Consider the following 14443-nt stretch of genomic DNA (forward strand, 5'->3'; position numbering starts at 1 on the left):
TTATGATAAAATTCAAATTCTTACTAATTTATGAAAAAAAAAACAAAATAAAAGTAATTTTAAAAGGTTGAAGACCTGTATTGTTAATAAACATCAGTTTACATTATGTAAGTTTGATAATGAAACTCAAATTTATGCAAATCAAATTAGAGAAACATCACTCAACAGTCTATTATAGTTAGTTAGTATTATTGTTAATTTTGCAACATTTCATTATTTAGCCAATCCTAATTTATTATTAAATCTAAAATGAAATAAGCATTAATAATAGACATAATTGTAATTGATAAACGACAATCGATTCGATAAGTTTAGAAATTACAATAACACAATTATGGGCATTTGAACACACTTATCTTATCAAAAAAAAAAAATCCCCCACAACAAGGTTTCTTCAAAACCTGGAAACGAATTGCAACAGCATTTGTATTGACAATTGAATCATAGATAACTCACTTTCCTGTTTATCGAAATTAGATTTATTTCAACTTAAACTGTAATTACACTATCGTTTATGTGGGTCCTCCAATAAATTAAATTAGTGCTTCGTTGAATGTAAATCAATTACCCATAAACCAAAAAGAATTGCAACATAGAGAAATGCTTACAAGAAAGCAATAATTTGTGTTCTTTCAAGTGTTAAATTATTTTCTACCAGATTTGTGACTTTTTAACAACTAAATTAGCAAACAATAATAAATGTTGAGTTCAAACACAACAGTAAAGAAAGTTAATTACTTGGATTTGTGTCAGTGTTATCAAGACGGTTAATTGCCCCTTTTGCTACTGCAAATATTACATAAAAACCCAAATTCTTCGGTTTAATTAAAGATTACCTAACTGACTCATGATTACACCAGTTAACATGCGAGAAAGTCGTAATTTAGATTAGTCGAGTTGAGTCATCGGTCCCCTTAAAAAATCATAATCTCTTGAGAATCGTTTCAAAATAAACGCACTAGAATGTTATTTTGTATTCGGACACGTGTAGCGAATGAAGCCATCTGTTTTTAATATTTTCAGGAGACTGATGTCAAATACCATGAACTTTATTTTAATAAATTGGAGCATCACCGTTGGGATTTTTTCGTCAAAGGTCGAGTACAATAGGTCGTATCCTTATTAACCTTCATAAGCGACTTGAATACAGTAGACTGTCGTCACTGCATTGTAGAAAGTGTTTTCGATTTTAAAGACAGACTTAGAAAAGTTATTTTTGAAATGTATTCCAAAATAGCAATGGTATTGCGATGTGACCAACCTCCGGTTTCACATTTTTCTCGCTGCTAATTTTAAGGATGTAACGAATGATGATGTCTGCGCTTTATTACACTGGGAATTATCTTTTCACACGATTGGAGATGTGTAATCAGATGCCGGATGATGACTTGCGTCTTGTGCTCTGGGGGGCTGAATATCACAAATTTTTATTTTAGAGATTTTATTTAGAAGATTTTTTAAACTTTTTTTCTTTATATTCCATATCGATTTCAAATAAATTCGCATCTACGCCACTAGATATCTGGGAAACTTCGAATGGTGATGGAAGAAGACTTTCAACTAAGTATAAAAATGAATACAGATTTGTGTTTCAAGCTGTTTTTTGAAAAAAAAAAAAAACAAAACTGTCAATTTTGATATTATCATGTCGGCATTTTAGTGTAAGTACAGTGTAAAACCACACCAAGTTTCATTTTTGTTGTCCCGTTACTTATTGTGGCATGTAAAACCTTCAAATAAAATAAAATCATCTATCTGTAACTCGAAAACGACTCAATGTACAGTTTTCGACTATTTTTGTAAAAATAAACCTAATAATTATTTTCTGTTTCAAATTCAATTTATTTCAGAATAAAACTTAGATCATTCTCTATAGAAAACATGCAAAATTATAGCATTTTTCGTATTTGTAATATTTAAATTTAAAAATAAATTTTCACCTACACCTCTAGATACCAGAAACTTAGTGAAACCCTAAAAACCAAAGTTGAAAAAAAATGTTTTAATTAATTGGAATCTTTTCTAGATGAAAAAATTCCTTGATTTTTTCTAATAGTAACTGTGAAAATTGAATAATGTAAAATTTGATAGATTTTGAGTAATTAACATTTTAGAATTGAAAATTAAAACTTATTAACTCTTATCATTATTCTATTTTCACAAATCCCACAGAAAAAAAACATAGAATTTTATCATGTAGAAAATATTCCATTTAATTATTTTTTTTTCTCCAAACTTAACACTTAGATGCCCATGTGGGGTCTTTCGAGGACCCCATCTCTACAAACTTTTGCATATCTTTTGGACTTGTTAACAAGACAGTGTTCTGGTATTTGTTATTTAATGTCTTTTGCAGGACAAGATAAGATGCTGCCACAAAATTAGTAGTTTTTAGCGTTGTAGCAAATGATAAAGTAACTGGGGTCACCTGGTGACACCCCAAAGGTGTTTGAGTGACCAATTATTTATTTCAATCTTTCCGACTTTTTTTATTGAAATTTGTCTTTAAAAAATATGTCGACGAGAACGAAACAGAAAACTGCTACAATATGAACTCGAAGAAATAGCAGCGAATTTAAATGTTGATTCAGAAACCTAATAGGTATATTGATAATGCCATCACTGACGCAATCAGCAGATTATCTTGCTCGAAGCAATTTGAAATATAGAGAAAAGGTTCAATATTATAAAAACCATAATAAATTAACTTTCCGAAACTGTTGAATAAAAGCATACTCTTTCAAACAATATCAGGCTAAACCAGAGAGGAAACTTGGTAGGTGTCATGAGTGTCCTAGAGCAATTGAAAAAAAAATACATCATTAATGCAATTAATTACAGCATTAATTAAAAAATTACATCTTTTTAATGCAACAAAAGCAACTCTTATTCATATGTATTTCAGATGTATTTATTTAGATTTTAGTTTTGCATACCCGTAAATGTGTTGTTTTTTTGTTTTTTTTTTTTGTTAAATTGTAATGAAATATAATTTAAACAAGCCCTAAAAGTTTTCTTATTTGTTAAATAACGATAAATGGGTTCTCTAGAAGACCCCGCATGGGCATTTATGTTTGTTTCGAAGGCATGGGCATCTAAGGGTTAATTTAGGTCTCACTGCCATACGCTAAAAAATTTGTACGATATCAAAACATCAAATTAAAGTGTATTTAATCCTCTATCGTTTACACTATCGAATTTTTTTTTTAATCAATTATAATTAATAATAATCAATTATATTAATGTTTGGGCCGGTCCTAAAACTTGGAACACAATAGAAAATAAAATCTTTGTGGAAAAATTAATTACCTATACGTAGAACGAAAACGACTCAATATTTGTCTATTTGTCCCGATTTTAATAATTATACACTTAATTTTAGAAATTCAAAAAATAAAATTTCGATCACTCTGTAATTACTAATTTTAACACAGACTACCGTGATCGCAGAGTACCTATGTACTTTTCTTACTTCGCTATTTGTTTCAGATTGCTGCAATGATCAATGTTAAATTTTTAGAAAAAAAAATGGCTAAATGTACAAAAAAAGAATTCTGCAATTTGCAGAATCAACCCTTAATTTTATTAAGCAATTGAGTATATCATTTGACCCTGAGTTCCCACAGCAATTTGGAACAGTTTTATATCCCCACCTCATATTTAGAATGTTTTAATATTGTTTCTAAATTTTTATTAAAATTGATTTACTCATCACATGAAAGTCATGAGAGAAAAAAAATTATAATTGAAGTTACAATAAAACCGAGTTTAATTTGAAGGTTTGTCGACTTTTCTCAAATTTTCTTATCTGTTATCACTGTATTATCATAAATTCCGTCTTTTACTGCTTTCTTATCTCCATGTTATAAGCAGTACTACCCAGGAAATAGTTAAGAAGAGCGGGTAAACAAAAAGAACTTGGTATTACCACCGATAACGATACTATTTTATCAATCGAATTGTATTCTTATTAAATTCTAGTTTTTATACAAACGTTTCTCCAATTGCATGAGAACAAAATAATCTACTCTTATTTTTCAAAGAAACTGATAGCATTATTCACTGATAAAAAAAATTTAATTAAAAAAGGGCAATGCCTATGAAAATGAAACAGACAAGCCGACCTTTCATTTGATAGTATACAGTTCCCAGAAAAACAAAAACACTTTGAAAGACCGAGTGATATCTTTTATAACATCATGTAAACAAATAAAAATATCCAAATAAATATTTGTAGAATCAAGATATAAATCAAAACATTGAATGTAATTTTTATTAGAAAATTGAGCCGCTAAAAAAATTATCAATTTTAAAACTTTATTTAAAAGTACATATTTGGTTTACTTCAGACTCACTTTTTGTTCATTCGACCTTCATACAACCGCAATTTTAATTTTTCTATAAAAAATCAAGGACCATTACAAGGGCAGCTGCAAATTTTAAATATACCTAAATGCATCAAAAACCAGTAATTATAACATAAAATTTTAAGATTTTTGTTAGTTTTACAAAAACTATTCGAAAAAAAATTACCGTTCTCCTAAACATAATAAAACATCCCCGTCAATGCACTGTTTTCACAAAAAAATCAATTTTATCCAATGATGGAATTAAGAACGATATATCCCACATGGCACAAAACCCACCACAAAATAATCACAAAATCGCAAGAAATATACTCTAGTTTGTTCCACCGGCGAACGAAACAACCGAACTGAAACACTCGTACTGATCGCGAAAGTCTCGTGGCTGTCGGCATGACACACGTTTAGGAGGGGACTTCCTTCGAAAGAACATGTGGGGTGATAAAATGCGACAAAAGGGATGCTTGCGAGGGGTTTGGCTAGACGTCCGAAGGGAAAATACGATAGGGGCGGTTCGAGTGAGGGATGATTAAAATAATCGAGATGGGTGCAAAATTCGCTTCGTTGAAGAAATTTTTATTATAAACGGAATTATGCAGATTAAACAAAAAGTATAAGTCTAAAAAAAACTATTCCAGCATACAGGGTGAGTCTTATCTTATACGCATAAACTTAGGGAACGAAAAGTTATGATCAATAATAAGTAAAAAAATTCAAAATAAGTTAAATAAAACATTTTTATTTTTGTCGAATATCAAAAAATAACACTTAACTCCACCAAAATAAAGATAATCGATTCACTTTAGCTATTGACAAGCATGGCGTGAACAAATGTAATATCGTCATTGATCGTCATCAGCGCAAATTATCTAAAATTTTTAAATCCAATAGTAGTAGTCTTTTTAACACGGTATTGTATCTCGGTAACTAAGAAACTTTTATTACAATTTTTTTCACCATTAATTATTATTTGGCATAACCCAACATACCCTAAAATTATGCATATAAGTTAAGACTTCTGAAAACAGTAATTCTCTTTTTGAGTTTTACAAAATTTATTTCTATAAATACTCTATGTTAAAATTGAATTTTATTTAGTCTTTTCTTCATGTTAAAATAAAATTTTATCGTCTAGATGATAAAAAATACATCCATTGTTGTATATCTACGGTTGTTAGTTGCTTTGAATATCTTTGACATTTGAATTTTACGTTGACATTTATAAAAATTTATATTAACTACAAAATTAGTGAGGATTGAATAAAATTTTATATTGTACACGATGATGAAATTTTCATTATCTTTTCGAGCATATTAGCGCCGAGGCGTCAGCCAATAATTAATTCGAAACTTTTACTTAAGTTCTTCTAAAAGGACCTTCAAAACGAGTTGTACACAACATTTTTTTGCATAGTGATAACTCCAAAGACTAAAAAGATATCAATTTTATAAATCAAATCGTAATGTATCGCGAGCTTTTTATAACGAACTCTATAGAAACTATAGAAATAGCTATCGTTTAAAAAAGTATAATTTTCTATAGGATTAATCGTGATAAAAATTCAACTTTCATAATCATTATGCAAAAAAAATATTACTACAATAATTTTTATTTTCAAAGCTGTAATTAATAATAAATAATGTAACGACAATTTTTAATTAGAATATTAAAAAAATTATTATTATTATTATTAGTGGTTTTTTATAGATTTTTAGAATAGGTTCTCAAAGAAGAATTAGTATGTAGGTTGCAGAAGGCAACTCAAGCAAGAGTCTGAGCCACGTAGCGGCGAGTTGAGAAACAAACCATTGCTTAAACAAACTTCCGTAACGAGTCTTTTACGTTTATTATAGAGACAATTTTTTGACCAGTTTTTATACATAAAAATTGCCTCAAACTACAGCTCCACTACTTTTAAAGATGTGACAATACTTCTTGGAACAAAGTTGAACAGTTTTTGAGTTGGATGTTCAATCAATTCAAATTGCTCAACTAAACTGTTCAATAATTTGTTTTCAACAAAACAAAAAAAACAATAATCTTTTTAATCATAATTTATTTATTAAACATTTTTTATGTGAAATTTGAGAAAGAAGTAGTAGTAGGATGCTCAAAAAATAATGCATATAATGAATTCTGCCATTATATTTTGAATAATTGTTTTCATCTTAGAGAAAGTTAATTCTTTCAAGAAATTTTGGGTGGAATTTTAATCTTCCTTTTCAGGTAAACAAACAAGTAAATCTTGTTTTGAAGTTTGTAGGTGCTTCTTTCATGGAAGAGGATTTTGTCCAATATTAGAATTGTTAACTTGTTAGCTTTTTTTTTTCACTTTTGCTTAAGAAATAATAATTTAAAGTCAACAATTTTTTGTTGTCTTTTTGCGTAATGCCCCTAAACGGCCAATTAAAGTTTTGAAGAAATACAAGTACGTCGTTTATTTTTTTGTAAATCTAATTAATTATCTAAGATAAAATAAGCAAAGTTAATACTCTTAAATTTTACTATTATTGTCAGGGTAGAAATTATCATGGCTGAAAAAAAAATTAAAAAAATGGTTATATCATTATTATAGTGAAGCTCTTAACTTCAAAATTATTGAAAATTTTGATAAAAACCAGTTATGTATATGAAAAACCGTTCAGTGTTAGCATGCGTGATAAAATATTTACTAAATACAATCAAATGTGATAAATAAAGGCCAAAACTCTGTTTTAAACGTATTTAACAGTGTTTTTTAATATAATATGGAAAGCAAAAGATTCTACTTTGACAGTCCAAAATTCTAAAATAGATTTGACAAAGTAACACTTCCTAAATGACTCACTTTCCCCGAGATTCAGTTCTGAAATCTGCTATAACAATTAAAACAGGCAGTCCAGACGAAGTGTAACCGTTTCCAATTTTTTTGGTTGCAATGTTGGCACACAGACAAGGAAAATTTTGTTTTGAACACACATTCTTTTAATTCTCTTTTACACAGTTTTGGCAAACGATAAATAGAAACTGGCAACTAATCAACATCATTGATTTACTTATAGTTAATTATGGAAAACAAATCATTTGCTCTCACTTTCAATTATGTCAACTGAAACTATTTTTCTGCAGGAAACAATCAAGAACCTTCAAATATTTTTTAATTGTGATTCAAAGTGCGGTTTCTAACATGTAACATCAATGTAAAAAGCAATTATTTCCACATTACATTAAACTGAAGTCTAAAGTGCATTAAAAAAATTATGTTTACGATAGAATGCACTTATCTAGAAGTCCACAAATGATAACTGCAGCTGTTCGAATGTTTTATCTTTTGTAATATTTTGACTCGTTTCAAAAAATTGATAATCATGATGCATGTTTGTACATATTTAAATAGTTTACTTCTTTTTGTATACATGCAACGGAAACATGTAATTAAATGGCTGTTCACGCACTAACAAGTACCGTACGATCAAAATATTTTGACTAGAAGTACTTAGTGGTAATTCCATTACGGAATAGAAACATAAAAAAACTAAACAGAATAATACTGCTTATAAATTAGCAGTAATTTTACTTCTGTTTCCAAATTTTTAAATAAGCACTAGGAAGTGTGCCAAATGCTTCTTCTTAGTAGAAAATTACAAATGGCAATGGAAAAGTCATACAATTTGTGTTTTTTTTAATTGATAGATTGAATTGCACATATGTATTTGTTGTTGTATTGTTGTTCCGTTGAATGAGTTAGTACACTATAGAAATGTAATGTAGGTGTTTACGGTCTTAAGGTTGAAATTTAAATGAGATGATATTCACGGTAGAAGAAAGCTAATACGCTACGTATATAAAACAAAAATTCACGTTGTTAAAGAAAATAACTAATTTTATACTATTTGTTTGAGAACTGCAGCTTCGTCTGCAACAATGGCCATTAGTATCATTACCTTGTGTTCCATCGTAAATCATAATAACGATAACCAATTTATTATTTTAATATTTGATACATATACATAAATTTGGAAAAAAATTAAGAAAAAACGAATTAAACCTAGTGGAAACCATTTCGCTGGAAGAGATTAAACAGAAGAAACGTGCGCCAAAATCCCTCCAAGAAATCTCGCCCTTTCTTGTAAAGTACCGAAATTATATTTCTTCCAAACAGAGTTCAGAACCATTTGACAAAACCATATTTTTTCTGTGATTAAAAGAATATGGAATTCTGATATGTAGTTTTAGGGATTTGTGAAAAATGTCGTTTTATTATACAGGTTGTTATTGGAGATATCGAGAAATTTTTTTTTTGAAACATTTATTTGCAATCTGTTCAAACAAAAAAGTGCACCTTCTAAGTAGTAGCAATTCTAAAAATTTTCACATTCGATATCTCCAAAACCGTTACTTTACCGACCAATGTTTATTAAAAGTTTATTTTGGTCTATAGTCTTACCTCCTTAAATACTATACAATCTTTTTTTAACACCATATATTAATAATTAGAAAGCAAAAAACGCATTTTAATTTTTGCATATCTTTGATAATAGTCAATTGTGTAGACGAATAGCACCGATTAAAGTTATTAACGCTAATTAGTGAGCATATACAGGATGCGCCAAAACTTGTGCTCCAGAGAAAAATGTAACGTAAGATACCAGGAACATGGAAAAAGTGTTAAAATAATTCTATCTAGAAAAATTTCGAAGTTATGAGAGTTTAAATTTTGCACTTTGACTCTATTTGTTTCTGTTGGAAAAATAATATTACATGTTTTTTTTGCTACAGGCTATTATAAGAGGAAACAAGGAAGCTGTATCCTAAATTATAACTCTGTTTAATGTTATTTGTGGCTTTTATTGGCAAAGTTTTCCTATTTTTACTTAATAATTATAAAGAAAACATATACAAGATCATCAGTATAACTAAATAAACATAAAAAAATGTCAAATGTCAAAGAATAAATGTCAAATTTTTTTGACAGGCAGAATTTTTTAAACTTACTTGAAATTTTTCTATGGGGGTAACACACTCTGTATAAAAAATTTTTGCATTTGCTGCATATTTTTACAAAAGTTGCATAAACTTTCATGTTTTTGGCTTTTTTGCATTACTCGTTTATCTATATTTAAGTCGGGTAGCCAAAACCTAAATTATGAAATTCCAAGAAGGGCAGGCAGATCACCGACAATTCACAGCTGGACAACTAATGACCTGATGGATATTCCGACAATTTGAAGCTTAAAGTACCGACCAATTTTATCACTTCTTTCATGTTGACAAGGAAAATTTCCTGTTGTTAATTTCGTTTTGGTTGGAGGTAGCAATAGGCTGTTAAAAATCGTTAAAATAACCAAAGAAAAATGTTAACAAAATTTTGTTTGTAAATTCGATTTTTGGAAAAACTTAATCAAAACTGCCTCATTCACAAAATATTTAAACAAAAAGTAAGGTAGAAGTTTTTAAGGACCTATTTTTTTTTTTCCTAACAAACGCATTAATTTCAGTGCGCAAAGCATTTGGTTTAATACTTATTTTATTATATGATACCGTTATTTATTTTTTATACCGTTATTTTATTATACAGGGTTATTCATAAATATGAAGCAATATTTGAACCTCAAAAATGACCTATAAAATGATGTTAATTTAAATAATAACTCGTGTCCTACCTCTACTGATAAGAATTTTACAGCCCTCGGAATGTGGGTATGGAAATTTGATTTTTTTGTAATAACTTTGGAACTATTTGACCAAATATTATAAAATTTGGAACATTTCCCTGTGACAACATACCCTTTGAACCGGTAATCACGAAAACCGGATACATCCACTCAATTTCCGGTTACAGCAGTTGCAGGTCACATTTTCTGTGTTTTTCCATTTTTTTGCTCTCTTAACACCATTTTTTTATTGCTCAAATCGATAGAGTAATCAATTTCGATTAAAAAAAGGATAACATTTAATACCCCTAAAATGGACCGTTTCAAAGATATTTTAATTTAAACTGAGGAATAACCCTGTATGATTTCAAAAATTAAAAAATAAATTAAATAGCTTTTAATATGGTAAAGTTGTGAATTTTAGAATTCTTTAAATGTCATAGTATAATTTAAGCTGTATTCAATTTTCTAATTTTAAATGGGAACCTATATTTTTTCATTCTTAATTGGAAATACCAGGTGAATAAAAAGTATGGAACCAAGCGTTTTTTTCATAAACTAAGCACTTTACGAAAAAAATAATTAATGTAGCGTAAAGTACAATTAAAATGTGACCATTTATCAAGAATAACATTTTTCGAAATTTCTTTTAGTTTTCGAGTTCTGGAAATTTTTTTTTTTTTAAATGGCAACCCACCATGGTAATTTTTTTAATTAAAGCTTATGATCTAAAAATGACCTCTAATTAAATAAAATTGTTTTTTAGCCAGTACTTTTTTTTAAATTAATTGTTAAAGTTATGAGCTCATCACGAAGATTTTCCGAACTTAACCGAAGTGGTTGTTTCATGCTTTTCATCATGGGAGAGCGCTGATTTCTATGCAGGTGCTTTGGGGTGGTTTCAAATGGACTAAAAATAGAAGAAAATGATTTCTTATGAGATTTTTTGATCCATCCGGAACCACCCCAAAGCACCTGCACAAAAAACCGGACTCTCCAACGGCCAAAGTCATGAAACGACCCCCTCGTTCAAGTTCGGAAAATCTTCGTAATAGGCTCGGAACGCAACTTTAACAATTTATTTAAAAAAAAAGAACTGACTAGAAAACAATTCTGTTGAATTAGAGGTCATTTTTAGATCATAATCTTTAATTAAAAAAATTACCATTGTGGGTTGCCATTTAAAAAAAAAAAAAAATTTCCAGAACTCAAAAACTAAAAGAAATTTCGAAAAATGTTATACTTGATAAATGGTCACATTTTAATTGGACGCTACACTAATTATTTTGGTCGCTTGGTTCCATACTTTTTATTCACCTGGTATATGTTTTCTTCGCACAGGCATGTGCAATAAGTTTTTCTTTTACCAAAAATAATTATTTAAAAAATAATCAAATTAAAAAAAGGTCATTAAGATCTAATTGCACAGTGTCAAATAAGACAATGCCATTATTGTAATGTCAAAAAAAAAACAGCAAATGAAAGAAAATATTGCTAATATCTATATATAAACCCTCTTTTTTCAACTTCTTATAAAAATAACAATTTGTTAGTTACTACATTTATTGAAAACTTTTAGTTATTTATTATACAAGACGATAAAGAAATTGTTTATCTACGAGTGAAAAGGTTAAGTTTACGAATGACGAAGTCACGAGTGGACTTTTTTCACGAGTAGATAAACAATCTTTATCGTCGTGTATAATATTACGTTTTATTTTGTACTTACCTACCAGAATTTCTTGAATATAAACAGTAGATAAAAATTACTTTATTTCACTAGACGATAAAAGACTACTTTATCTACTGAAATTAGTTGATAAAAGCACTCTTTAACAGTGAGTACAAAATAAACTTATTATTTAAACTTTTGAAAAAAAGCTTCACTTTTTTTTGAACACACAATTTAACCCAACACACCAAACTTTTATTTAAAACACAACTTGTTTCAACCACAGGTGGTCATCCTCAGGTCAAAATAAAACTGTTTTTTTTTTAATAAAACTTGTGATTTTGATTGGATTGGTTAAAAAATTGTTTCTTTAGAAATACCTATTGAATATTTTTTATGTAATTAAATTATCAATTGAAATAAATTTTCAAATGCCAAATTGATTTTCTGGATATTCCAAGTAAACGTATTAATATTTCATTAAAATTGAAATACTTTAGACAACAGAATATTTTTAGAAATCTTTTCCAAAATTATTATAATAGAGCATATTAAATATACAAGGTGATTTTTGTAAGGCCTACATTAGAAATTTTTAACTTCTAATGTAGCTACGGTTTTGAAAATTTGTTTACAACCAAAATTGACAACTCATCGAAAGACATGGAAATGTGCAATTTAATTTTAAGTTGGATTGTTTTATAGAAAATACGTATCAATTTTAACAATCATATTAAAAAAAAAAAACATTTAAAACAATCCAAAACAAGACAAATATTTTATAAAAATCTACATCTACGTGACGAATATATTATTTGTCATTACTCGTTAGTTTTAATGTTAACAATATACATTTAGCAAGCATTCGGTAAAATTTCGCAAATTTAATCTCAATTTGCTTTAGTGAAATATTTTCATCGACCAGACTGGTCATTATCTCTACAATTCTATTCCCTCTAATTGAAAGCAATTCTTGTAATATCTTCTATTAAGAGAAATGCAGGCATTGTGACCAACGATGTTACATTAATTACTTAAATAGTTAGTGTTAATAAAACAGCATTCCATTTCCCTCACAAGCTTTCAACAATTTATTTACCTTTTCTCCTCACATACTTCCTCCTTCTAACTCTCGGTTTTCCCACAGGCTTGCCTGTAGAAAACTCAACGATTTTCATCATGCAGCACAGCAGCACTACAAGCATGTCTGTTATTTCCTAGGGCATGTCTGCACTTTCTTCCAGTAAGTTTTCAAAAAACGATATTGTATCACATTTGAGTCACTTTCACACTACAAAGACCGACGTTTTATCAATGTCTGCAACTAGGATTGAATTGAAACAGGAAATGACGTTTAATTTTGTGGTTGTGGATGATAGTACTTTTGATTCGTGTGATTAGGGAACAGATCTGAAGGGAACTGAGGATGACGTGACGTGCTGGATGACGCTCCAGTTTACAGCAATAGTAAACATAAAAACAGAGCAACATATGGTTTTGGAATTGAAGTGTCTAGAGAGAGAACTAAAGGAAAATTATTATTTGTAAATACGAGTAAATTGTGAGTTTGGTTATGTCAAATGGAATTTTTTTTTTATTACTCATAACATGAATCAAGGAAAAGTGTATTTAATTTTCTCAAAAACAACAAAGATAAAACTTGTTTACATTCTTTTTTCCTCGGGTAAGTGCAACAAAATTTTAATCTTTTAATCTAGATTTTATTTAATATTCATCCCATTACAATGAGTTTAACAAGGCCTCAACTACAAGTTTTTTTAAACTACAATTTTTTTATTATTCACAAACAACTTTAGACTATTTGTACACAGAATCCTTTGTCACCACGTCACCCTTAGTTTTTCGTTGATTTGGAATTTTAATTTTTTGGGATAGGTATTTGAAATTTGAAATTTTTGAACATTCAGCGTGTAATGCAAATTTTGCACTAACAATTTTTATTAACCTTGCTAAAAACATTAGTAAAAAAATGGTTCCAAACAAGCAACCAATTCTAAAATAGAAAATAACACTAAATGGATAAGTGGTAGCGTTCTACGATTAAAGAATAACAAAATTTATGCTATTTACAATAAATAACTGAAAGATATTTGTCACTATGTAGAAATCAAAAAATAGACTAAAGTTGTCACTACTGCGTATAAATTTTTGGTTACACCTTGAAAAAAATTCTCGTACAAATAGTTTAAAAATTAATTTAAACCTAAGTATTTTATAAAATAAATAAAACCACAAATTTCCCATCTTACGAAACAATACGAGTATAAATGTAACTATTTTTATTTAAAAAATTACAATATGTAAAAAATGTCGAATCTATTCTATTACCATTCAAGAGAAAAATGAATTTTGAAATTTTTAATTAATATGTAACAAAATAGGAAACTTCAGTACTCGTTGTAGTATAAACCATTTATCTTTGGAAGAATATTTTCTTATTTTAAAATACATATTTTAAAACTTTGAGTATTACATCACGTGATATTTCTTTACTGTTGTTTATTGCAGATTTTGGGTATTTTTACAAAAGGGACAAAAATGCTAAAATATGTAATAAAAACATATGCCAAAATATGTAATAAAAACATTTAATGTATGTACTAATAGAAAGTGTGTTGACAACTTGTATGGAGTTTTGTTAAATAGTCAATTTTACAGTTAAAAATGACATTCCTGAAAGTTAATTTTTTAAATTGGTAAATTACAACTTTTTAAAAGAATTAAAACTAACAAAATAAATAAGTTTTTCTGT

General features: G+C 28.3%; 1 protein-coding gene and 1 long non-coding RNA gene across 8 annotated transcripts in view; one reads left to right on the forward strand and one right to left on the reverse strand.

Moving 5' to 3' along the window:
* LOC123010326 overlaps positions 1 to 14443 on the reverse strand; it is a 54518-nt gene that overhangs the window by 30882 nt on the left and 9193 nt on the right. For 3 of the 7 annotated variants that reach the window (XM_044407137.1, XM_044407133.1, XM_044407135.1), the window contains exon 2: positions 12770 to 12994. The exons of 1 other annotated variant lie outside the window; for it this stretch is intronic. In XM_044407137.1, the coding sequence (XP_044263072.1) occupies positions 12770 to 12875 (106 nt within the window). In that variant the 5' untranslated portion in view covers positions 12876 to 12994. Of the gene's footprint in view, positions 1 to 4533; positions 4728 to 12769; positions 13644 to 14443 lie in introns of those variants that run through there. 3 more of the 7 variants (XM_044407139.1, XM_044407136.1, XM_044407134.1) reach the window with 2 other exon arrangements.
* Positions 13179 to 14443, forward strand: part of LOC123010331 — a 13724-nt gene continuing 12459 nt past the window's right edge. Inside the window, exon 1 of the long non-coding RNA XR_006413096.1 lies at positions 13179 to 13354. This is a non-coding gene — a long non-coding RNA (uncharacterized LOC123010331). The remainder of the gene's footprint in view (positions 13355 to 14443) is intronic.

Source organism: Tribolium madens, unplaced genomic scaffold (assembly GCF_015345945.1).
Source record: "Tribolium madens isolate multiple individuals breed KSU strain unplaced genomic scaffold, Tmad_KSU_1.1 Scaffold_7;HRSCAF=85;Tcas5.2_LG10, whole genome shotgun sequence".
NCBI classification, from domain to species: domain Eukaryota; kingdom Metazoa; phylum Arthropoda; class Insecta; order Coleoptera; family Tenebrionidae; genus Tribolium; species Tribolium madens.